Here is a 23,723-nt window from a genome sequence, read left to right on the forward strand (position 1 = left end):
GATACCGCGCTTGGCACAGCTGCTCGTCACATCCGTCGCCACTGCTTTTCACAGTGTGGATTTGCAGTCTTCCTTATTCACTATAAGAGCCCAGATCCTCGTCCTTGATCATGTCAAGCTCAGCTTCTTTCCCTGCAATTCGATAAGCGCCTCAACAACATGTCTACCGCTCTCGCAAAAGAGATTGATCTTACAGCTCGCCATGCTGGTACCTCGGTAGCCAGCTCGGGCAATTCAGCTGAGAACCTTGGAGACGAAAAGACCAAGTCCGAGGCCCGCGTCAAGGAAACTGCTGTCTACGATCTCGCAGCTCCACTTGGCGAACCAGCCGATGAAAAACGATTTTGGTTCCAACGCAGTAAGAAGAATTACGACCCTGATGCTATTGCTACCCAACCTTCTGTGTTCGACGACCCGGAGACTGCGAAAGAGTATCAGCCACCTGCCAACTGGGAAAACATCCACAGGTTTGACCCTTCTGCAAGATGGACGTGGGGAGAGGAGAACAAGTTGGTTCGAAAGATCGACTTCAGAATCATGGTTCGCATCTTCTCCATGAGACATTACAGTAGGCTGATAGAAGCAGATTTGGGCCTGTATTATGTTCATGGCGCTTGAGCTTGACCGCTCGAACCTTGCCCAAGCTGTGACGGATAATATGTTGAAGGAGCTCCACCTCTCCACCAATGGTAGGCCCTTGTGATAGAGAACATCGAGTATATTGGCTGATAATGGCAGACTACAATCTTGGCAACACTGTCTTTAAGCTTGCTTTTCTGTGCGCCGAATTGCCTTCTCAACTTGTCTCGAAATGGATTGGCCCCGATCGATGGATTCCCGCTCAAATGGTAATCTGGTCCTTCATCGCTGGAGGTCAATTTTGGTTGAGCGGACGTACAAGCTTCTTAGCCTGTAGAGCATTACTTGGAATAATTCAAGGTGGCTTTATCCCAGATGTTTGTCAATCTACTCCTTTCTGGTACAAGACTAACTTGACTAGATCATCTTGTATCTTTCTTACTTCTATAAGCACCATGAGCTTTCCATTCGTTTGGGTTTCTTCTGGACTGCTATGTCCATATCCGATGTCTTGGCCGCTTTCTTTGCTTTCGGTCTTCTTCATCTTCGAGGTGTCGATGGAAAGTCTGGATGGAGATGGTTGTTTCTTATTGAGGTAGGAACTCTTATTCTTTGTTAGACCTAGCTGACAACTTTAGGCACTACTCACATTAGTTGTTGGAGTGGCAGCCTTCGTTTTGATGCCACCCAGTCCCACTCAAACTGCTAGTACGCTTCGAGGAAAGAAGGGTTGGTTCACTGAACGGTATGTTCCTTGCTCAAGGTCATAAGCATCATCTCTGACAGCATCATAGTGAAGAGACTATCATTATCAATCGCGTTATCCGGGAAGACCCTCAAAAGAGCGGAATGCATAATCGCCAACCTATCACCCCTAAGCTGTTGTGGAAGAGTATGTGCGACTTCGATCTATGGCCTCTCTATATCATCGGTCTTTTGTTCCAAATCCCCGAAACAACTCCATCCCAATACCTTACTTTGACCCTCAAAGGATTAGGTTTTGGTACTTTCAAGACGAATCTGCTTGTCATCCCGAGCACCGTGCTGCACATGATCACCATGATGGCTCTCACATACGGCGCAGAAATATGGGGAGAGCTGACTATCACGTCGGCTTTCGGTCAAATCTGGGCGTTACCGTTCTTGATCTATATCTATTTGGTTGATATCACGAAGATCAACAAGTGGAAAGCTTTTGGAATTATGAGTTTGCTGCTTAGTTATCCTTCTGGTATGTGATCTCATCGAATTCAAGTACTGTCTGACAGGTGTTAGCACATCCTATTCAAGTTGCCTGGAACTCTCGAAATGCAAATGCTGTTCGCTCGCGCACTGTATCTGCTGCTCTGTATAATATGGCTGTACAAGCTGGAGGTATCATTGCCTCAAACATCTATCGTACAGATGACGCTCCAAGGTACAAGAGAGGAGATCGTGTCCTTGTTTCTCTGTGTGTAACGAATATTGCACTTTACATTTTGACTAAGATCTATTACGTCTGGAGAAACAAGAGCAGAGATGCAAAGTGGAATGCTATGACTGAAGAACAAAGAGTGGAATATCTGGCTACTACCACTGATGAAGGAAACAAGAGATTGGACTTCAGGTTTGCACATTAGATGGGTGCCGAGGTTGAGGATGCGGTAGCTAGAGGACTGGAAGAATAATTGGACCACAGGTGTTGATGTTAGAGGATTGGAGAAGGAGATGGGATGGCAGATGTTGAGTAGCTCCGAGATTTCTATGTTGCATTAATTCGTTGGTATTAAGTTCCCATCCTTTGAAGCTCCTTCATCATCAATGTGCGCCTGATTTCCTGGTACTATTTGAGAGACACTCATGCAACGATGAGCTCCGTTGCCCGTTTGGAGGGATTCTGTATCTCTGATAAACTTAATCTTCGCGCTCTCAATCAAGTGTTTGTTAAAATTGCATGAGGGCCATCAGCCTTGCTCAATCTCCCCCTCGCCTTACTTCTCAGACACTGCATATAAACACAAGTTCTGAATGCGCGATATGGCAGAAAATAGATATTGTATACCATCTTCTTCGTGATGGTTTGGATCTTTCTCTTTCAGTTTTGCTCTACTTGGATTCCTCTTATTTTTGAGAGAACTTTCATTCATTGCATATTTTGCTTCATGATCCACTTTCGTACCTTCATCACCAATGGCCGTGTTGTACGTGGGTCTCTTACCGGAAAATGCCTGGGTACAGATCGGTTAGCTTACCCGTCAGATCTTTCCCGGCCGAAGGTCTACCTGGATGTGTTCGAAATCGAGGTTGATGTCTCGTGGAAAACATTGTCCATCGATAGAAAAAAAAGTCCTGAGCGGCTCACCTCCTGCAGGCTGAATCAAGGTGAACTTGCCCTATTTGAAGTCGGAGACGATAGCCAATTGACATTTTTGCTTTTCCTTCCAGACCGTGTCGGCCCTTTCCACCAATAGTACCTATACATTCAAAGCGGCATGATTTATGATGCTTACTTTTGCTGGGTTGCCAATCCTCGGGTATCGGGGATCTCACACGGAATGGTTACTTTACCGAGACATAATACCCAAATAGGATATTTTGCGCTTGAGGCAGGCGCCCTTTGCCGTCGGACTTAATCGATCTATGCAGAGTCTAGAGTCGATGTCCGATGCTTACTCGCAACTCTATCTAGGGCGATTGGTAGTCAGATCCATTTGCTCTCCATATATACCACGCGGACACACTCCAGACTCCAACAAATCCGACCAACCTATCCAAAATGGCGTCTGAGTATCAAACGAAGCTTTTCATCAATAACGAGGTCAGTATATGTCGTGAGCTAGAAAGCTTCGACTAAAAAGATGACAGTATGCCGACGCCAAATCTGCCGATACACTATCTCTGACCAACCCTTTCGACGGGTCGACTATCCCTGCTGCCGTTCAGATTGCTGGAGCAGAAGACATTGCTTTGGCTGTAGCTGCTGCTCAATCAGCCTTCAAGACCGGACCATGGAGCACCTTTACGGGAGCTCAACGTGCAGCTTGTATGCACAAGTTTGCTGACTTGATCGTCGAGAACGCAAAAGAACTTGCCGATCTTGATGCTTTGTGCATGGGAGCTCCAATTGCAAGCAATGCTGGCTTTATCATTCCTGAAGCCGCCGCTGTGTTCAGATGTATGATCTGTTCTCGGGTGAAGGACATCGCTGACTGTTCTAGATTATGCTGGTTGGGCTGATAAAATTGAAGGGGAATCATTTGCCGCTGATGATGGAACTTACAAGATTGTCAGACATGAGCCACTGGGAGTTTGTGCTGGTATTGCGCCATGGAATGCACCGATTCTCTACGTTGGATGGAAGATCGCTCCCGCTGTTGCTGCAGGCAATACTGTAAGTTGGGCAAACATTGCGGTGCTCTATGCTGATGAAAGCCAGTTCATCTTTAAAGCCTCCGAGAAATCGCCATTGAGCGCATTATATCTGGGCAAGTTGGTCGTTGAGGCCGGCTTCCCTCCAGGTGTCATTCAATTCGTAAGTGGAGCAGCGCAGACGGGTGCTCTTCTCGCTTCCAATATGATCATTTCGAAGATCAGCTTCACTGGGTCTACTTTCGTTGGAAAGATTATTCAGAAGTTGGCATTGGAGAGTAATATGAAAAGAGTGACATTGGAACTTGGTGGAAAATCTCCGGCGATAGTATTTGCCGACGCAGATATTCCAAATGCTGTTGGTTCCGCTGCCGATGGCTTCTTATTCAACAATGGTCAAGTTTGCGTTGGTATGTACAGAATTCTCTGAAGGGACATGCTAACATGGGTAGCCGGTTCTCGCCTCTTGGTCCAAGAGGATGTTGCTCCCGCGTTCATTGAAGCAGTAAAAGGACGGTTCGAGGCAATCAATTCCTCTTTGGGCAATGATCCTCGCGTATCGACAACTCATTATGGGCCGATGGCAGATGAAGCACATTTCAAACGTGTCATGTCATACATTGAGCTTGGAAAACAACATGCAGAGCCTGTCGTTGGCGGGAAACAAAAGGGCGACAAAGGCTACTTCATCGAGCCGACTCTATTTGTTAACCCCGACAAGGACGGAAAAGTCTTCAACGAAGAGATTTTCGGGCCAGTACTAAGTGTGGTTACATTCAAGACAGAAGACGAGGTCATTGAGTTGGCCAATGATACCAAGACAGGACTTTCAGGTAAGTCTCTTTTATGGTGACGAACTTCGCTGATTGTTAGCTACGATATATACTTCCGATCTGAACCGTGCCCTGAGGGTGTCGGCGAAGATTGAATCTGGAAACGTTTCAATCAATGCACCACACTTTCCAGTTCATACAGTTCCATTTGGTGGATTCAAGGAGAGTGGAAGTGGGAAAGAGTTGGGGAAGTATGGGTTGAGGGAGTACTTGCAAACGAAGACGGTTCTTATCAAGTAAGTGGATTCATCGTTGCAGAGTAACATTACTGACAGAGAGAAGCATGAAATTGGTACCAAAGCTGTGAAAAGATCATCTCCAGGAGGAAACTAGATTTATTTCGTAGGAGCAACAGATATTTCTCCACTCAACATGCGAGAGCTGAGTGAGCGGAGTGTTCCAGCTTCAGATCACCAATGTTCCCCCCTTACCATCACATGACTTCTCTAGAGCTGGTAACTGAACCAAGTTTCAGTCGCTCAATCATTTCTTGCTGACGTCTCCTGAACTCTTCAGCAGGTGCGTCACTAATAAAGCTGCTTTTCAGAACAGCATCTGCGCCTCTAGGTAGCATTTCCTTCTCATAGTCGAGCTTCGCGAGTGCAACCCAATCTACAACACCACTGTCAAAGTGCTTTCCAATCTGTCCAGCAAGGCGTACAGCATCGAGCAGTGCATTATTTGCGCCTTCGCCTCGAAATGGCATCATCGGATGAGCGGCATCACCGAGGAGCGTCACACGCCCAGGGGGTAGTTCCTGGTACGGGGCCCATTGATAAAATTGCAAAGGCGGATACATGATAGTGTCGGGTGTTGCCATGCGAACAAGTTGGGTCAATCTCGGACAGAAATCCTCAGCTCCATTCTGAGCATACTTGAGCAATTCTTCGCAAGTTGCGGCTTGAGTCCAGTACTTTTTTCCAAGTTCTGCAGCTTTCTTGTCTCCCCAAAAGTACATCCAGTAGTAATTGGCGGTCTCTAGATCATCCGAAATATTTTTGAGACCTACGAAGATGTGCGATTTGGAACTGTGAGTGGAGTAGAAGGAAGGTCCATTTTCGAGCTCTTTCTGGTATTGTTCTTTTGTAATAACCATTTGTCCAGTGATGATACCATAAGGAGATGGTGTTGGGTCTACCGGATTGTCACGTAGTAGCTGACTGCGAACTAGATTTTGTCAACGTGGAACCCCTCTTGAGAGTTTTAACCACCTCGACTATGTACTCCATCAGCACCGACTAGTATGTCTCCTGAAGCAGAGGAGCCGTCCTCGAAGAATGCTGTTACTCCATCTTTTGTTTCCTCGTATCGAACGAATTTCTTGTTCCTTTCGATTTGTACATGCTGTGCCATCATGGCTCGAAGTTTCGATCGGTTGCAACGGATACTGTAATCATCGTGTCCTTTGGGCCCATTACCGACCGTGATTAACTTATTGCCTCCGCTATCGTAGAAAGATCCTCCATCTTGCAAGTTGAGAATTTTCAAGACGCTCGTTTCTTCAAATGGGCCCAGATCACTTGGCAGTTGAGATGCCAATTCATTCAAACTCCTACACCAGTTGAGATTGATTCAGCAAGCCTGAAGAGAGCTTACCAATGAAGGGAAATGGCCCATCCTTGACGAGAATCATAGTTTAAGTCTCGCTCAAACACTTGGAATGATGCTCCCTGCTTGCGTAGAGCTTGTGCAAGTGTCAATCCTCCGGGTCCGCCTCCAATGATCAAGACGTGAGGAGTTTTCATGTTTGAGGTCATTAGAGAGAGTCAATGGTCGTTTAATGAAAGGCTGAAGATAAAAGGAGAGTTGTGTTCATTTCATTTCTTTCTACATATTTATAAAGCTAGTTGCATTGAGTTCAACGTATGACATGGCCTGATTCGACTACCGCTACCTTCTAAACTGTACCACGAAATTACGGAGATAAGTCGTTAAGTCAGTTTGATCCTTGCCTGAAAGAATGCAACAGTCTCGTATGGGATATGGATGATTGGCAGAATGAGGGGTTGATTTGTGCAACCACACCAAACGAGCCATGACAGTCGCGTTTTCGGCATTAAAGGAAGAGCCGAAAGCGCGAACGCGAAGAATATGTTGCTCCATTCAATCTGGGTATTAAATTTGGAATGAATTCATGGGTACAGATGGCACCTTGGAGTTTGACATATTTTTTCTGCAGCTTCAGCTTTTCGCCTTGTCTTTCTCATTGGAGTCTCCACTGGTACCCAAGCTTGCTTAAGCTTGGATAAAGTCATTACCAAATTTTCATGAATCTGGCAAGTTTCTTAGTACCTTTCCCATCGGATCCGCTGCTCATTTCGGGAGTCACAGCTCGATGGATGGCGTTCTTTGCTTGAGGGAAATCTCACGCAAACGAAGCCAGACACAATAAAAAGGTCTAGAAATGTTCAGCCATCATGGAAGAAGGATCCTACAATAGCAAATTCTCTCATATCGGAATGGGTCAACTATGGCTCTGAGACCATCAGTGTATGGATTGGAGTATGTGTCTCATCTTGAAGGAATGGGCACAGATAGCGCAAATATCGCGGATTGTGGAACTATCAATTATGTCTTCACTCAGAAAAGTTGTACGTATTTTCCTTGCATATCAGTGCTACACTTGGCAAGATTTAACATTGACTTTCCTTTTCCACCCAGTATTCAGTTTCGTCAGCCACGGCAATGGCTACAAAGGCACAGCAAAACACTGTGCGATATTCAGAGCAGCTGAAGCATGAGGCTGAGAATTCGGGTCCGTACATGAAGCTGGCTTTTGTAGTCCCGTCTATCCTAGCTAGTTGTAATTGATTGGTACTTCCTAATCTACTCAAGTAACCCCTCTTTCTATCTCTTCTCTATTCACCATCTGACAACCTATCTAGCAGGTGCTAACACAGGAAAACGCGAGTCCTTCGTTCGTATCGATGGTGCAAATCTTATTAGAAAGATTTTCAACGCCCAAGGTTTGGTGAGGGAAACAAACAGCATGTGTGGGCTCAGAACTGTTCATTCAGCTCAGCCCGTCGCTTTTGAATAGTCTGTACACACTAATCACTACTCCATTGACAGATATCACGAATCCGCTTGGTTAGAGTATCGCTTCGTTGAACAGCCCGCAGCCGGCTACGGCGCAGAATGGAGAATCGGACATTCTGAGCATTTATTCTGGAGTTGCAAAAGTTAAAAGAGCTTTATAAATGCGATACCATTATCTGCACGCTTTCGCATGTGAGAAGTTGTGTTGTGAGAGGACTTTTTGCTTCTAGAGTCGTAGATCTTTGAAAGATCTCTTTTAATATCTTCGCGGGAGATCTCCCAGTAGTTCGTCCGTAGTGACCAATCCCGTGTAAGTTCAGGCCGAAAAATGCATCGGCGTTAAGTCTACCCCACCTTCTACCCGCAAACACCTTTTCTGCTTGCTAAACTCCATTTTCTCTGTGGACATTCCTTTCGTCTCGATATATATCATATTAAATGACATAATATACGCCATTTACCTCCTTAATACATAAAGAACCGCGCTCTACCATCTATTACAGACACAAATAGATCATCTACAAGCAAAAATGACTTCATACCTCATCACAGGCTGCTCTCGTGGCATAGGCCTAGAACTCGCAACCCAACTTGCTTCATCATCCGATGTTAGCACCATTTTCGCAACGGCTCGCAAGGAATCACCAGCGCTCAAGGATTTGATCCAAAAGTCCAATGGTCGCGTAGTCTTGATCCACCTCGAAGCCACAGATTCATCGAGCATCAAGCAAGCCGCAGTAGATGTTAAAAAGGCTCTTGGAGGAAATGGACTTGATGTTCTGATCAACAATGCAGGAATTCAGGATTATACTCCAAAAGGGCCTTCCACGATGTATTTTTCGCAGCCCTGCTGTGGGTTTGGATTTGATCAGCTGACAAGACCTAGGTCCGCAGATGACATGACTAATATCTTCTCTACCAATGTCATAGCCGTGCATCTGATTACACAGGCTTTCTTGCCATTGTTGGAGAAAGGGAATCTGAAGAAGATTGTGAATGTGTAAAGAACCCTAACTCCCTTGTTCTATGAAGTGTTTTGACATAAATGCAGTACATCGACATTGGGATCAATTGGCCTAGCAGGAACCTTCCTACAAGCTCCAACACCAGCCTACAAAATCTCGAAAGCAGCTCTCAACATGTTGACCGTGCAATATGCTTACCAGCAAGCGGATGCAGGATTTACAATTTTCTGTATCAGCCCCGGCGTACGTTCCCTTCACATCAGATGAATTATATATGCTGACATATACTTCAGTGGCTGAAAACGGACTTGGGAGGAGTGGACTATGCAGATCTTGAAGTTGGTGTGGGTGCAAAGGCAGTTTTAGACAAGGTATCTGCTGCAACGAAAAATGATAATGGCACATTTATGAACATCCATGTCAAGGAATATGAGAATGCTGAGGGGGCAAATATATACGATGGAAAGAATCCTCCCTGGTAGATAAGGTTCTAATCATAGGCTGTGTGAAATAAAAATTGTCTATCAACTATCATCCAGCAAGAGAGCTATGTCTCGTTCAGTATGCTACTGAAGAACTTGCCCATTCGTTGCTGCCCACCGAGCACAGAAAGCTACATCTGTATTCAAAAGTACAAACGACATGGGGATGGACTCTCGTGTCTCTTAATATCTGTGACTCTTCGTGAGTTAGGGATTTGCTCCTGCTAACCGAACCCCTTTTCACTCAAAGCGCAAAACTGGCAACAAGCAATTGTGAATCAGAATAGAATCGAGCGGCAGAATACAATCACAATATGATTGCGCAAAAGTGTGTTCTATAAATTCTTATGGCACACTAGCCATTCTTCTCACTACAACACTTTTCCTGCCTGCGTGTCGCAACATCTACGCTAGTGCCCACTTGTATTTAATTTTGAAGAACCTATTGTAAAGCAAACATTTTGACGCCTTCAAAGCCACGACCTCTATCAACAACGACATCTGTCATCTTGCATCAGCCCGCAAAAGCGCAAATAGCACACATTCACACTCTTGTCAATTTTTGTCATTTCCATTCACCGGTGTAAACGGCCTCCTTACACCCATCAGGGACAACTCAATCGCAACACGACATTTCTGGATACAATTATGCCCGAACCCTACGACCACATCCCACGAATACCTCTTCCGACAACCGCACAATTCAACACTACGATTGACGTATTTGAGAACGGTCCTAATACTTTGCGCGGTCTCGCACAACCAATCGCTTGGCTACGAGATCGACTTGATCCCTTACACGCATTGGAACAAGCAGAGGAGGAAAGGGTCAAAGACGTGGAAGCTGGTGGAGAAGATATGGACAAGAAGTGGGCAGAGATGAGTCGCGAGTTTAGACGAGAGAATAGACGGATGGCTATTGTTCCGACGACAGCAGGACAAGCTGAAAGAGCAACTTCTTCTAAGACAACTCGAAGAGAGGGAAGGAAGGAAATGCCGGGCAGAAACAAGGACATGGACGACAACGACAGTGACGACGGACCTGTTGTAGACCAGAGCTGGGACATCATGAACCGCACCTTTTTACACAAGAATCTTGGTCCAGATAAACAACCACCTCCTGGTCCCCGAGAGAGGATCAGAATCTCCAAGCCCACACCTCAAAACCAGACTGTAGGATATTTAGAGAGTACTTTCGAAGATAAGAGTCGCTCTCGGGAGCAGGAAGAGACCCGCAAGCCAGAGCGCAAGACTGCTTATCCTCCAGCCCAGAAACCCGACTTGGCGGAAGCAAGATATCTTGAGAAGCCACACTCTCGCTCGCAAGAAAAACAAAAGGTCCTCGAGGCGAATCGCAAGTCCTTCAAAGCCCCAGCACTTAGCCAAGAGAAAAGTGTCGAGCCCATGGCGACTACACATCCAAAGCAAAAGTTCTCTCAAGCGCAAGGACAATCAGAACCAGAACTCTCCCTCGCGATCCCAGATTCACCACCAGTCAAGATCCGCCTCCACCCCGCAGAAAGAGAGCGCGTAGCTCGAGAGCTCAAAGAAGCCCTTTCAACCAACCAGTTCAAAGTCTGGCCACTGGAATCTAGTCCATACCTCGAAGACGCCGCCAAAAAGCCCGACGAGAGCACCGAGTTTCGAGCTCCGCTTAGTAGAGAAGAACAGGCTAAGAAGCAACAACTGATGGACCAGTGGATGATGAAGCAAGAGAGGGATATCAAGGGCAGGAGACGATTCCAGGGAAAGGGCGGATATGAGGATGAGGTTGAGAAGCAGGTTTTGAAGAGTACGGATTGGTTTCAGCCTACGCTTGCGCCGTATGTTGGGACGGGGTTGAAGATCCCTACGAGGGAGGAGGTGCGGGATGAGTATGAGGCGGAGAGTGAATATGAGGATGCTATGGAGTATTTGCCTCGCACTTCGAGGTATTGGAATAAGCCGGAAGTGAAGGGAAAGACTAGAGAGGGACAGGACAAGGAGAGTCAGTCTTCTAAGGGAGAAGCAAAGATCCAGAACATGCAAGTCGCCACTGGACATCGACCGAAGGAAAAGGACAGAAAAGACAAGCCAGCTATTCAGGACAGGCGGGATGTCAGCAAAGGACGACCTCAAGCCTCGAAGGACGAGAATAGAAAGGAGAGCCAAAAGACGAAGAAGCCCACGGCCGTTACATCTATAGCCTCCGGTGAATCAAAGTCAAAGGCCCATGAGAAGCAGGATATTTCGGACATGAAATCTACGAAGCCTCCAATCTCTCATCGAGCAAAGTCATGAAAGAAAACGGCCAAGAGCTTTTCGTTATTCGCCGTAAATACTCAATAAATCATGTCAGATGACTAGGCCTTCTACTTGTTACCTCTCGGTCGACCTCTCCTCGGCTTCACCTCAACAGTATCTTCTCCCGAATCAGCTGCCTCGACCATTTCACCACTCTCATCTGTCGAGGCCTCTTTACCGCTATCATGCTCCACTTTCACGATCTCCGGAGAAGCAGGCTCTTCTTGACTGTCCATTCGCTCCTTCATTTCCTTGACGACCTTTGCAGCCTCGTCCTCTTCACCATTCATGCTACCACAACCAAAGCATCTCCATTTTCCCAACTCTGCTAAAGTTCTGGTCCCAGGAGGAGCTTGCCCATTTACCAGTCGGCAATCTTGGCAAATTAAGGCGACTCTGTTCTTTGGCGATGTCTCGTCCTCTCCCATCAACAAGTCCAATATCCTATCATACCAATTTCCTCCGGCATTGTCCCCGCTCTGGGCATATTGAGGTGGAGCAGAGTATGCGTTTGGTGCAAACTCTGTAGCTGGCGAAGAAGCCGGAGGGGGCATTATTTGAGGCGGTGGCGGCCTCATAATAGGTTGTGGCGTGGAAGGTTGGCTAGGAATATGTTCAGGTCTACCTATATTCGCAGTTGGCGGTGGAGCTCCTATGGATACCCTTCCAGTTTGTTTTGGCACCGCCTTTGGAGCTTTTGGTGTTGCTGGTTTCTTTGCCTTGGGTGCAGCTCCGCCATACTTTTCTAGTAGTACTTGAGTAGAATCATATTTGGTGGCAGCCTTCAACTTCTCGATCGTCTTCGTGCGCTCTGCTTGTTGCTCTTCAAGTCGTGTCGTGATGCTATCCGTACGATAATCGTAGTATGCTGTGATCCCCGCTCGTACGAGATAGATTCTGACATTATCAGCCAAATCCTCCGTCATTCTAGATAATACTTACACCACCGGACTCGACGCCAAGGCTGTGTATTCCAGAGCACCCAGATTCTTCCATCCCACGGCCAAAAAGAGTACCACAACGCTGATGAGATATGCCAGACTCGTGTAGAGAGTCCATAACGCCTTAAATCGACGCCCTCGTGAACGTAACGAGTCTAGATGTGCCTGCGATGCTGTGATCTTCGATGCCAGAGCCGATAAGGTCTTTTCGAAACCAGCTGGAGAGTTGTCCTCGCCCTGTGATGGTCAGCATAAGACAGATGATCCGAGATATTCTGCTACCTTCCAGGGCCATAGTGAGACCATATTGAAGTCTTTGACTCTGTGGTGGATCACCGTGTCATGTTGTCGTGGATGTCGAGAGTGTTCAGCGTGGAGGAGAGCTTGACCCTAGCTAAGATGCACGGACATAAAGTTGAGCCGCCCCAAAATAATCCCCTACGCCGCGCCGCGCATCATGTCTGTCAGAGCTCAGATGTTAATTCTGAACACATATTTTGTTTTGTGTGAAATTCAGACAATTGTCGCATTTATGTATTTCTTCTGCGGACCTCTTTTTCTGACTTGTAATTATTGAAATAATCCATTTCTGATAGATGTGGCATAATGTTCCAGGTAATCACTTCTCAACATTCTTGCTCTCTCGGCAGCCTTGTGACAGTCTGTTAACCCTATTCAGCGCCTTCAAAGTTTGAAGGGCGCAATCGATTCCCGCATTGCTGAGGAGCAAGCTCGCCAAAAAGCTACAGCTACAGCTACTCCTGCCCCTATATCGAGATCCTCTTCTTCCGCGAGACGATCTTCGACGAGAAACGAATCTCCGGCGCAGAAGCCTCGGCGGCCAAGGCCGAAAGACGATGGGACAGCAGGAAGAGGTCCAGATCCCTCGGAATTCGAGAACGCATTTGTGATAGACGACGAGGAGGCTCCTTTAGTACCTACGACAGAGAAAGCTACAGCAATGGCAGACAATAATGGGACCGAGGTCGCTGGGGCAGGGGAGAATGAAAAGGTCGCAGAGTCCACGGATACATCCCCTAAAGCTCCAGAATTACCTACCGAAGTGCGGACAAAATTGAGGAAATTGGAGAAGCTGGAAGCTCGGTATCAAGGTAGGACATTGGAAGAATTAGCAGAATATGGTCTAATAGCATGCAGAACTCCTGAAATCATACCGGATAGCACATTCTCGAGCAGTATCAATCGAACCATTCGAAAAGGCGCTGAAGGAAAACACTCCTTTGGCAGGCATATCCGACCCCGATGCGCTGATTGAATATCTGAATCAACTCAATTTGAAAGGGGATATGGTCATGGACGAACTGAAGAGGGTGTCTGCGGACAGAGATGATTACAAAAAGAAATTCGAGGAGGCTGAGAAGCAGACATCTACAGCGAGAGAAGAGTTGGCCACACTGAGAAGCTCTGTCGATGTGGGAGCAGATGCCACCACTGAGAAGGCAGATACCGCCAGTATTGATACACCTACGGCCTCCGTTAAATCGCCTGCTTCGTCAGTTCTACGGATATTTTCTCCCAAGCAGAAGGCCGAGTCTACAGATAGCAAGGATGTTAGCGAAGAGTTCTTCTCATATGATGACGAAGTTCCAAAGCTTCAGGCCGACCTCCAGGAGAAGACTACCGAAGTGGAAGGATTGAAGAGTAGGGTCGATTCTTTAGAGAAAGACTTGGCTACCGCTCAAGAATCTAGCTCTGAATTGGTTCAAGACTTAGAAAAGGTTACTCGCGAACTCAATGGGACGAAAGAAGCTTCCAAGGAAGGGGAATCTCGCCAGGAGATGATCGATGCCCAAATAGAGGAGATCAAGAGTTTGAAAGAAAAGCTCCAGGCTACAGAAACCCAAATCGCTAGCCTCAAGGCCACACTTACCAAGCAGAAATCAAACGCAGACCAGAAGATATCCTCTCTAGAGGATAATATAACCACCCACAAAACCCAGAAAGAGGATGTTCTAAAGGAGCTGCAAAGTAAGACCAGCACGTTGACTGATGCCGATGTTCTTCGGAACAAGCTGGAGGCCCAAATCAAAGACCTGGAGGCTTCTCAAGAAAAGGACACAAAACTTATTCACGAGCTGTCGGAACAAATCAAATCTCTGAATCAGCAAGTCGAGGAGAACGCCAGTCATGAAGTTGAGGATGCTCCAAAATCCGTGACCGCTTCAGATGCCCCTGCAGCCGGACCTTCTACTGGTGCAGCCAAGAAGAAGAACAAAAAGAAGAAGAAGGGTGGAGCTGCCACCACAGCTACTCCGAAAGATGAAGTAGTTGAGAAGACGACAGAATCAGTCCCGGCCACTAGTGTCTCTGCGGATCTGGAGGCCGAGATTACGAGACTCAAGGAAGAGATCGCGAATCGTGACGAACAGATCGCTAGACTTCAAACGAAGCGGAAGACCGAGGAGGATCTCCGCGAAGAAGTTGAGAATATGCAAGAGAATCTCCTGAATATTGGTCAGGAACACGTGGAAGCGAAGGAGAAGATCAAGGAGCTTTTGAAGGAGAAAACGGAACTACAAGAGCGAATCACAAACCTTGAGCAGGAAGTTGAGACCTCCAAGAGCCAAACAACCAAGCTCGAGCAAGAGATCGAGACTTACAAGACCAAATCCGAAGACTCTGAAAAAGCTGGAGCTGACTTCAAGTCCCTGACAAGCGAGTACGAGGATCTTAAACTGAAGTCTGCATCTTTACAGACTGATCTTGGAGCTGCCCAACAACTTGCAGCATCTCGATACAAAGATCTTACCAATCTTCAAGACATCCTACAGAAAGCTCAACCGGAGCTAAGAGCTCTTCGAAATGAGAATGCGACCCTCAAAGCCACCAAAGACGAGTTGGCCACCAAAACCTCAGAGTTGCGACGTCTCGAGGCTCGAGAGAGGGATCTAAAGGGCGACATCAACAGCTTCAAGAAGCAAGCTGCTGACAGTCAAAACGAGATCCGGACACTGAACGAGAAAGTCACACAAGAGACCAATGCTCGCCTCCGTGCCGAAGATCAGAATCGCGTTGCTCAGCGCGACATGAGGAAATCCGAAGCGGAGAAGATCCAACTCACAGCTTCAAATGAAAAGTCTGCAGGTGAGCTTGCAAAAGTACAGGAAGAGGCTGGCAAGTTACGTATCAAGGTCCGTGAGCTTGAAGATCATGTCTCTAAACTCACTTCCGAGTCCAAAGGCCTCCGAGAAGAAGTCGAGCTTCGTGGTTCACAGTACAACAATGCTCAAGGTCTTCTTGGTAGCATGCGTGATCAAGCTGGAGAGATGGCCATGCAACTCAAGGAAGCCAAGGATCAAACCGAGTCTTTGGAGGAAGAGCTTGGTGAAGTGCAGCGTCTATTGAGCGAACGAACCAGGGAAGGCGAGACGATGCGCCGGCTTCTAGCAGACGTGGACGACCGTGCTGATGCCAAGGTCCGAGAAATGCGAGAACGTATGGAGGCTGCTATTGAGGAGCGAGATCGTGCCGAAGATGAGGCCAGCACCAATGGCAGGAGGAAAGCCAGAGAAGTGGAGGAGCTCAAAGGCAAAATACGAGATTTCGAACGTGATCTTAAACGTGCGACTGAAGAAAGAGAAGAACTCGAGTACAAGGAGAAAGAGTGGAAACGGAAACGTGACGAGCTTGAAGGCACAGCTGAACATGCTTCAAAGGAAGCTGACGAGATTCGATCAGCGATGACCGAGCTTCGTGAAGCTCTTGATGGCAGTGAGAAGCAAGTCCGCGATACCGAGAAGCAGCGAGCTGATCTAAGGCGCCTACTTGATGACGCCAATCTACGATATGAGAAGCTTCAGAAAGAGTTCAAAGCTCTGCAAACTAAACAGAGCAGGTTGAATGATGCCAGCACGAGAAGTTCGATGGACAGTGGGAGTGGGAGAGGGACGCCTGTCAATGGCGCTGCGCCTAAGATGGATTATGTCTATCTGAAGACCATCTTACTTCAATTCTTGGAGCAGAAAGACAAAAATAGACAAGCGGATTTGGTCAAGACGGTCTTGGGGCAGCTATTGCACTTCGATAAGTATGTATTCCTTCGAGTACAATTTAAAACACACACTAATGCCATGACAGGAAGGATCAAGATAAGTGGATAGCAGCCATTTCGGCGAAGTGATGAGGTACGATAGTGGCATTAGTGGAGTCCTTGGAATGGCGCTTTCATTGGAAATGAGCGATGAGCATAGCATTATAGGGTATGGAGGACAAATGTCTTCCCTATCCTTTTCTCTGTATAACATCTTCCCTACGAGGACTTCAAAACCAGCATCCTTTTTCACCAGCACGTGATTTTTCTCAAGACAGTGCACGATCGTTGTCTCTCCTGCTAATGAGGCCGGGCTACTAATCGCTGCAAACGGGTCATTGACCCTATCCTATGAGACGCCATAGACAATGCTTTTAGTAGACTTTATTCCAGCAAAGATTCTCTAGCTTTGAACCGTCGTGAGCATCCCCTGGTTGGGCAGTGCCACATTTTTGACAGGCTGCTACCACAACGTGCGAACTTTCCTTGTAGGAAATCTAGACGTTTCTCCTCTCAGTGAGATACCACTATCTATGATTCTTTGTCCTCGCATCGTCTATGTTGAATTTGCTAGCAGAGTTTTTCAACAAAGCAGCTCATTGCACGGGCTCACCTCTTCTCGCTATAATAAGCCTCGCTGTTTTTACTAAACATTTTCCTTTCTCTTGTCTCTGACTTTATTCAGTTCTATACCTTACCATTGACACAGTATAAGCGATAACAATAGTTACGGTACCTACCTCTTCAGCACCTCCCTGTACGTAACTTCACCTGTCTCAAGACCAATGGTGACCATCCGAGATATAAATGCACATCACAAAGCCCACCTCTTTTAGTTGCTGTACCTCCAACCATGCAAATACATTAGGTGTCCTACTTATCTCTGCGTAGCCCGTATGGGGGTAAGACCCGATCCTAATCCGGCCGTGTGCAGAGTTTTTGATGACCTTCAATCATGCAAGCTTTCCTTCTGGGATGATGGGGCGTGGAAACCGGGATTGTGATTTAGAAACGACAACGACGTGAAGTTGACAGCGAGAACCAGCAAACAATGATAATACAGGCAATCGCTCCTGGCGAGAAACTCGTCCAAACTCGTCTGTCGCACTTCGCAGTGTGCATTGAACTCTGCACTATTCCGAAAGACGGAGGGTCGAGCCGAGTATATATACTCGTCCAGACTTTTCCATGGGGTTACAAGGAAGCAATACAAGTAGTGAATTACAGTTCGTGACTTCCTAATTCGTCGATGGAGCACTTCTGTTTGTCTAGAGTCTTGCTCATGGTCATACTCCATTTGATTCTTGACATTCACTTCTTATTCACCTACCGGCTTTGCCCGCCCCGTTCCGCTCCGCTCCGCGGTATTCACTTTATGAAATTCACCACTCAGTCGGCCTTTGTTTGACTCCGCGCCGCGCCGCTTCTCCCGCCTTTAAATACTTCTTGAGCGGACGCTTTCTTCATCGTAAAACTCAAACATGAACGATGAATTCTCCTTCCATGGATCTTGGGGTTGTTTTGCCTGGAGGGTAGATGTGGACGAGCTTGCAGATACTTTGAACAGGCTCATCAATCCAATGCACGAATGAACTTTGATTTATTCTGTTGACAGTGATATTGTTGTTGCAAAGTTGACAACGCAACGTTATATGTCTCGTGGCAGACGCAGCTTTGCGTTATTTTGACAATAGCAGGGAGGTGAATTGCAAAAGAGCATCTTGTCTGAAATCTCCCAAGGAACTACAAGAATTATTCCAAAGAGATTGTCGCAGGCGATCACGGCATCGAAAAGTTGTTTGATGTATTGAACATAATGACGATTCATGCCGAGGAGATAATCTCTGAAGGCGGAGACACTGAGAGATTACTTAATGTATTGAAATGAACGGAAAACTTATGACAAGGAAATTGTCGTTAGTCATTGAAAATGCATAGAAGCTATCTCATGTATTGAAGAGAGCAGGAACTTATGGCAAAACTAAATGTCTGGGAAGTATACCTGGGTTCTTAGGCTCCTATTGCCTTTCCATTTGGAATTCTTTACTAACATAAAATAGTTGCAAAGAGTTCCATTGTAATTATTCAGAGATTCTTAAAAACAACCTCAGAACCCACTTTAGGCAAGTTCAAAGTCCCTCATTTCGACCATCTTCTACCTTTTCATAAGTCCTAACTAGATATTAAAAAATAGTCTGCTGAAGTCCCAAGCACTCCAGCCAGAGATTGAAGTCACCTGCATCAATATTTTGTCAATCGTGATATTCTTGATGCTCTCAACAAACAGAAACACAAGTATTAGACGAATGAACAAGGATACGTAACAATGACTATTCATTGATAGTAATAGCTTCTTGGTAAATGATGCAAGTGTAGTAATGCCTGAGATCAAGACACGGACAGCTCAGGCTTAGTGGCTACTTCATGTGTACATACACCGAGCGACGGGGTCCCAATAGGTGTTCAGAAATCGCAGAGAAAATATTACCTTTCTTACCCCGCATGATCCCCTCTATTTATCGTTTTCGTGATTGCTTGAAAAAAGTTTTTGAGAAATAAGCATGCGGTTAAGCACTTGATTCACGTATTTCACGATTTACGCATCTTACGATTCACGCATTTCATGATCACGCATTTCTTAGTCATTGGGGTCTTGGGAATTGATTGCTTAGGAGCGCTAGTGTAGGTGGAGACAAATAATTCACGCATTTTATCCGTTTCATTAATGAGCCCCGTAGTATATAAACTACTTATCCTGGTGCAGAATCTTTGTACAACTTTACCAATCTTTAAACAGGAATGAAACAGAGGAAGGGAGGGGGGTGTTAGTCACTAAAGACATGGCTCGTAGGACTCTGCTAGAGGCTACGGTTTCTGAGGCCGATCAATTGACGCTGTATGGCAAGGTGTACGTGATGAGACGTGACAACTCTCAAACGAATCAAGTCCAGCTTCCGACCTCTCGTCAAAGGATTCCCTCTAGAGGACTATATTTACTCGACCCGACCTTACGCTTTTCAGGAATAGTGCAGTTGGAAGCATACAAGGAAGATCACAAGGAAAGGTTGGCCCTGGTGGAGCCTAAAGACGTAAGGGCCAAGATAGTGGTAAGTTTAGAGTTACAGTAGGAAATCAGTAGCTATGCAAGGACTCTGAACATAAATTCGGACCACTAATCCTACTCCAGACAGTAATAACTCAGCAGTTGACAGCAACAGCAGTCACACACTTGACGACAGCTAAAGAAGCAAAAATCTCCCCAAGTGCTCACCTGCAAGGAAACGCTGAAAGAACGGATGACCAACTCATGAGGCCTTTAGCTAGGAAAGCAATCCGTCATACAGTGCCGCGACCTTACTCGCCAATGCTGTGCTTGTTGCTGGTTTGTTGCTAGGTTGAGTACGGATCCCTACCAAGAGAGCGCGGAGAGGTATATATATACGTTTCTAGCTCTGCAAAACTTGGTTTCGGACTCAAAAAGTGAATTCAAAAAAGCAGTCGACGATTCACTTGAATTTTCGGTTTGGAGATTGCTCAGCCTGCGATACCTTGCAGCTGGCATCATATGTCATTCACTTCACCTGCTCCTATTCCTTGTTGGGAAGCAGGTACCGCACACATCTTGAACAACATGTACCCTAACGGAGGCACTTGCCACTTTTGCTCCTCCCCTGCTCTCCCCTCCATTCTCCCTACCCACTCCCCCTCCATCCTTTATTATTTCAACACACAAACACAAAAGCAACAGCAGCCAAAACTAGCACAAGCCAAGCCAGGGATCACATTCGTCTATCTACGTACGTACTTACTTATTCTCTAACGCCATCCCATTCCAAACATCCATTCACAAACATATCATCCTTTCATCCAATAACCCACGCACCCACCACATGTTCACAGCCTAATTCATTTCGTCGTCAACGTATCATGCGTATTTGCCTCCACCTCGATCTCGACCGAGAACGATCGAAGCGTGACCAACACGATAAAAAGAGGGATAATAAAAACGAACGAGATTGAGTGAGTGTTGCCTTGCTGTTGTTGTTGCGGAAGAACCATCTTATGCAAGAAGAGGTGCTGCGCATATTAAAGATTTCGCCTCCCTTACATCCATACACCACACATCAGATATATCCACGCTTTCTGTGACGAGGAACGGGTCTTCTACCGCTTCTTCACTTCGCAACTCCATCCTTCGATTCCTTCCCCTTTACTTCCTACTTCCAACCCCTTGATCAGAACTCCCTTCATCCCCACTGTATCCTCCAACCACTCCGCTCCTGCCATTCCACCAGCATTCGCTCTCTTATCCGGAACCAACTCCAGCATCGGGGTCAAGAATTCCGAAACCTTCCTAGCCTCATCTTCCTTGAAGTGGTATTTCTCCTTCAGAACATCTGGAAGGGCCCAATGACGAAGTCGGTGGATGTTTCGGAGCTCGCCTTTTCGGTTGAAGATTTCCTGAGACCATTTTCCTGACATTGTGAGGGATTTGGGGAATTGGCCGAGTAGTTCGATGATTTGGGCTATGTGGTCATCGTCTTTGCCGTACTTGGTACCGGACTGAGGATCGAAGAGATAGTCGCCTGTGATCAACTCAAAGACCTGTCGCTGTCAGCTTTGTTCGACGGTCAGGGGAATGTAACATACCATCGCAGCCATACTCCAAACATCAGTACTAGCACCCCATTTCGAGCCCAAAATGACTTCTGGTGACCGGTATTGTCTTGTTTGGATATCATTTGTGAAGTGGTGTGTAGTCCAGCAGGCGTTCCCCAAATCTGCAATCTTGACTGATATCTTCTCAAATCCGGTAGGCTCCTTCTGATCGTTTGACTTATCGAGGGAGATACCAGAGACTTCACGGGTAAGTAGATCACTGTCAAGGATTAGCGGCATCCAACAAAAGAGTAAAATAACCTACGCAGTCTTTTCTCGTTGCTTGTGCTTCTCCTCATCCTCCTTTTCGCTCTTTGGAGATCCGCCTATTGCACCTGTCATTAGGACAGGATCTTGTGGTGGTGCACTCTTAGTCTTGACAGGAGATTCATTACCTTCGTGCATCATCTGATTCAGACTCGTATGCGAATTTGCCGAACTGCCTGGATACCGGAGCAGCTCCGCATGGTTGAAACTGGCGTTCAAAGGACTTGGTAAAGGTTGACTGCCAGTGATGAGTGTCCGACGTCTTCTTCGTCCATTTGGGTTATCATCCTTGTTCTCCTTCTTTGGCTCGTCTTTAACGTATGTCTTGACGATTTGCTCTACGTCCCCAATCTCTATCAACACGTTCTCTGGCTTCAAATCCGTGTGTATAATCCCGCACTCTCGATGTAGGTAATCCAGACCCAGGAGGACTTGCTTTGTGATTTGCTTGACGAGCGCCATCGGGATACCACGATGGTTCCATCGCTTGATCAGACCCAGCAGGTTCTCCCCCAACACCTCAAAAACCATGCAAACGTGTGTGCCATTGGGACCTTTATGCTCGAAGGAATCCAGCAGACTGACGACGTGTTTCCGACCAGGGTGATCCGGCTTCGCGGCAACGATCTTGTTGAGCAGCTTGATTTCGTCTATGGCCGTTTCAGTGTAATGCGCGGCTGAGCGTACCACCTTCAACGCGACATGCTTCTGCGTGACATTGTCTTTGGAAAGCCAGACGGTGGAGAAATGACCCCATCCCAACTTGCGCACCACAGTGTACTTCCCCTCCTTGAATTGTTCGCCGACCTGTACGGGATGGTATCCGCCCTTGCAGTAGTCTTCGGAATCTTCTTCGTCTGCAGTCGTCTCGGCGGCATCTTCCCGCTGCGATGAGGAGGAGGAGGGAGATCGGTTCATTGTAGTTTTCGAATTGTTTGGTGCGCCGGTCGGTCTGTGACCGTTATTATTGGTGGTTAGCAGGGACTTGAAAAGGGAAGACATTGTGCAGATAGATGGTAGCAATCGGCATGGCGATCAAGACCGACGAGATGAAGACGAGAGGATTGCGCGCATGGTGTTTGTTGCAGAAAAGTGAAAATGGATGGCGGAGGTGAGAATTGATAGAAAGTAGATCTGCTGCCCGCCACGAGGGGAGAGGGACTTACCCTGCAGATGCTTGATTCGAGGATGCCATCGACGCACTCTCAGCATCGTGCTGCTGCTGCTGACCCTCGGTGGTGATGATGGGCTTCAACTCCTTCTTCCGCTTCTTGGTTGCATTTCCATTGGAAGAAGCTGTGTTTGCGACCTGCTTTGCCTTCTGGATTGCGGCCTGTTTGATGTGCGAGCCGTTCATGATGTTGTTGGCGGGGTGGCCGTGAGATCGGAAGCAGATTGCGATATGATATGCGAGAGCAAGGACGCGAAAGCGACTCTTTCAGCTCAGCTGTACTGCTGACGTCCTCCAGAGAATGCGGAATGGATGTCTGTATCTTTGCCTGCGCGAGGTGGTGGTTGCGCCTTTTTTTTTTTTAAATGTTCGTTTCGAGAGAGCAATGAGTTGAGCGATGCTGAATGGATGACGCGGGGGAAGATGCCGATGGTGCAGTTTCCAGTTTCTCACTCAAGATTCTCCAAAAGAAAAATTGTCCAGAGCGCTCAACACAAAGACGAAGACTTCCACACCTTCGAAGATCCGTCTGGACTCGACTGGGCCGGGCCTTGCTTCGGCGTTAAAAAAGTTATTCGCCAACCATCAACGGTGCAGGAGCAGAGGAGGATCTCCCAAGCACGACAGCTGCGATGATCATATATCCGGGATTCGACCTGGCGACGGGATGGGATGGATCAATTCACGACGAGGGAAGAAAGGAACAAAACAACGATCACGACGTGAGCTGAGCGGTAAAACAAGCGCGCCGTCAGGTTCTTTGATGGTGGTCGTGTAGGTAATCAAATCTAGAGGCAGGTCAAGGTCCAGGTTCACACGGTCATGGTCATGGTCATGGTCATCAAAGGTGGAGGCCAGCCAACGGCACGTCGGAGGGCTAGTGATGGATGGTTGGAGGGATTTAAACTCGTTACAGTGCAGAGAACGTGCGCCTCGAAAAGCCCTATTTGGCGCTGGACTTGGTAAAGGTTTGCCCTAAGATGTCTGCCACTCTCCTCTGGAGCTTAGCACAGGGGCAAGAGTAATTGGCTGCCGATCCGGATTCGCGGGATGTTCACGTTGTATTCTTCAGGGCGAGGGCGAAAAAGGGGTGGCGTTGTGTTGG

At 47.0% G+C, this 23,723-nt stretch overlaps 8 protein-coding genes across 8 annotated transcripts; 5 read left to right on the forward strand and 3 right to left on the reverse strand.

The window, feature by feature from the left end:
- Window positions 1-159: 159 nt before the first annotated feature.
- On the forward strand, window positions 160-2,198 carry LY89DRAFT_742011 (MFS general substrate transporter; the record flags this gene model as incomplete). Its single annotated transcript, XM_018220781.1, has 7 exons — window positions 160-540; window positions 587-689; window positions 739-956; window positions 1,001-1,174; window positions 1,218-1,324; window positions 1,374-1,810; window positions 1,855-2,198. The coding sequence occupies 7 exons, from the start codon at window positions 160-162 to the stop codon at window positions 2,196-2,198; spliced, it is 1,764 nt and encodes a 587-aa protein (XP_018062523.1).
- Window positions 2,199-3,197: 999 nt separating this feature from the next.
- On the forward strand, window positions 3,198-5,222 carry LY89DRAFT_711660 (putative aldehyde dehydrogenase). The gene is made up of 7 exons (XM_018217917.1): window positions 3,198-3,376; window positions 3,424-3,733; window positions 3,777-3,949; window positions 3,995-4,337; window positions 4,380-4,760; window positions 4,801-4,996; window positions 5,043-5,222. The coding sequence occupies exons 1-7, from the start codon at window positions 3,335-3,337 to the stop codon at window positions 5,065-5,067; spliced, it is 1,470 nt and encodes a 489-aa protein (XP_018062524.1). The 5' UTR covers window positions 3,198-3,334; the 3' UTR covers window positions 5,068-5,222.
- LY89DRAFT_711661 (FAD/NAD(P)-binding domain-containing protein) lies at window positions 5,194-6,582 on the reverse strand (the record flags this gene model as incomplete). Its single annotated transcript, XM_018217918.1, has 4 exons — window positions 6,357-6,582; window positions 5,972-6,312; window positions 5,636-5,927; window positions 5,194-5,599 (listed from the first exon to the last, which is right to left on the reverse strand). The coding sequence occupies exons 1-4, from the start codon at window positions 6,515-6,517 to the stop codon at window positions 5,194-5,196; spliced, it is 1,200 nt and encodes a 399-aa protein (XP_018062525.1). The 5' UTR covers window positions 6,518-6,582.
- Window positions 6,583-8,198: 1,616 nt separating this feature from the next.
- Window positions 8,199-9,307, forward strand: LY89DRAFT_725107 (short chain oxidoreductase). The gene is made up of 4 exons (XM_018218951.1): window positions 8,199-8,631; window positions 8,686-8,799; window positions 8,851-9,007; window positions 9,058-9,307. Exons 1-4 carry the CDS (start codon window positions 8,330-8,332, stop codon window positions 9,244-9,246), a joined length of 762 nt encoding a protein of 253 aa, XP_018062526.1. The 5' UTR covers window positions 8,199-8,329; the 3' UTR covers window positions 9,247-9,307.
- Window positions 9,308-9,629: 322 nt separating this feature from the next.
- Window positions 9,630-11,562, forward strand: LY89DRAFT_337063 (uncharacterized protein). The gene has a single exon (XM_018206828.1). It carries the CDS (start codon window positions 9,895-9,897, stop codon window positions 11,524-11,526), a length of 1,632 nt encoding a protein of 543 aa, XP_018062527.1. The 5' UTR covers window positions 9,630-9,894; the 3' UTR covers window positions 11,527-11,562.
- Window positions 11,563-11,597: 35 nt separating this feature from the next.
- On the reverse strand, window positions 11,598-12,776 carry LY89DRAFT_600233 (uncharacterized protein; the record flags this gene model as incomplete). Its single annotated transcript, XM_018210149.1, has 3 exons — window positions 11,598-12,426; window positions 12,472-12,707; window positions 12,753-12,776. 3 exons carry the CDS (start codon window positions 12,774-12,776, stop codon window positions 11,598-11,600), a joined length of 1,089 nt encoding a protein of 362 aa, XP_018062528.1.
- Window positions 12,777-19,361: 6,585 nt separating this feature from the next.
- Window positions 19,362-19,915, forward strand: LY89DRAFT_677064 (uncharacterized protein; the record flags this gene model as incomplete). Its single annotated transcript, XM_018213650.1, has 2 exons — window positions 19,362-19,628; window positions 19,709-19,915. 2 exons carry the CDS (start codon window positions 19,362-19,364, stop codon window positions 19,913-19,915), a joined length of 474 nt encoding a protein of 157 aa, XP_018062529.1.
- A 770-nt stretch (window positions 19,916-20,685) lies between these two features.
- LY89DRAFT_600225 (kinase-like protein) lies at window positions 20,686-22,365 on the reverse strand (the record flags this gene model as incomplete). The annotated part of the gene is made up of 3 exons (XM_018210148.1): window positions 20,686-21,126; window positions 21,172-21,400; window positions 21,446-22,365. 3 exons carry the CDS (start codon window positions 22,363-22,365, stop codon window positions 20,686-20,688), a joined length of 1,590 nt encoding a protein of 529 aa, XP_018062530.1.
- Window positions 22,366-23,723: the final 1,358 nt, after the last annotated feature.

The sequence above is a fragment of the Mollisia scopiformis genome (genome assembly GCF_001500285.1).
Source record: "Mollisia scopiformis unplaced genomic scaffold LY89scaffold_33, whole genome shotgun sequence".
Classification (NCBI taxonomy): domain Eukaryota; kingdom Fungi; phylum Ascomycota; class Leotiomycetes; order Helotiales; family Mollisiaceae; genus Mollisia; species Mollisia scopiformis.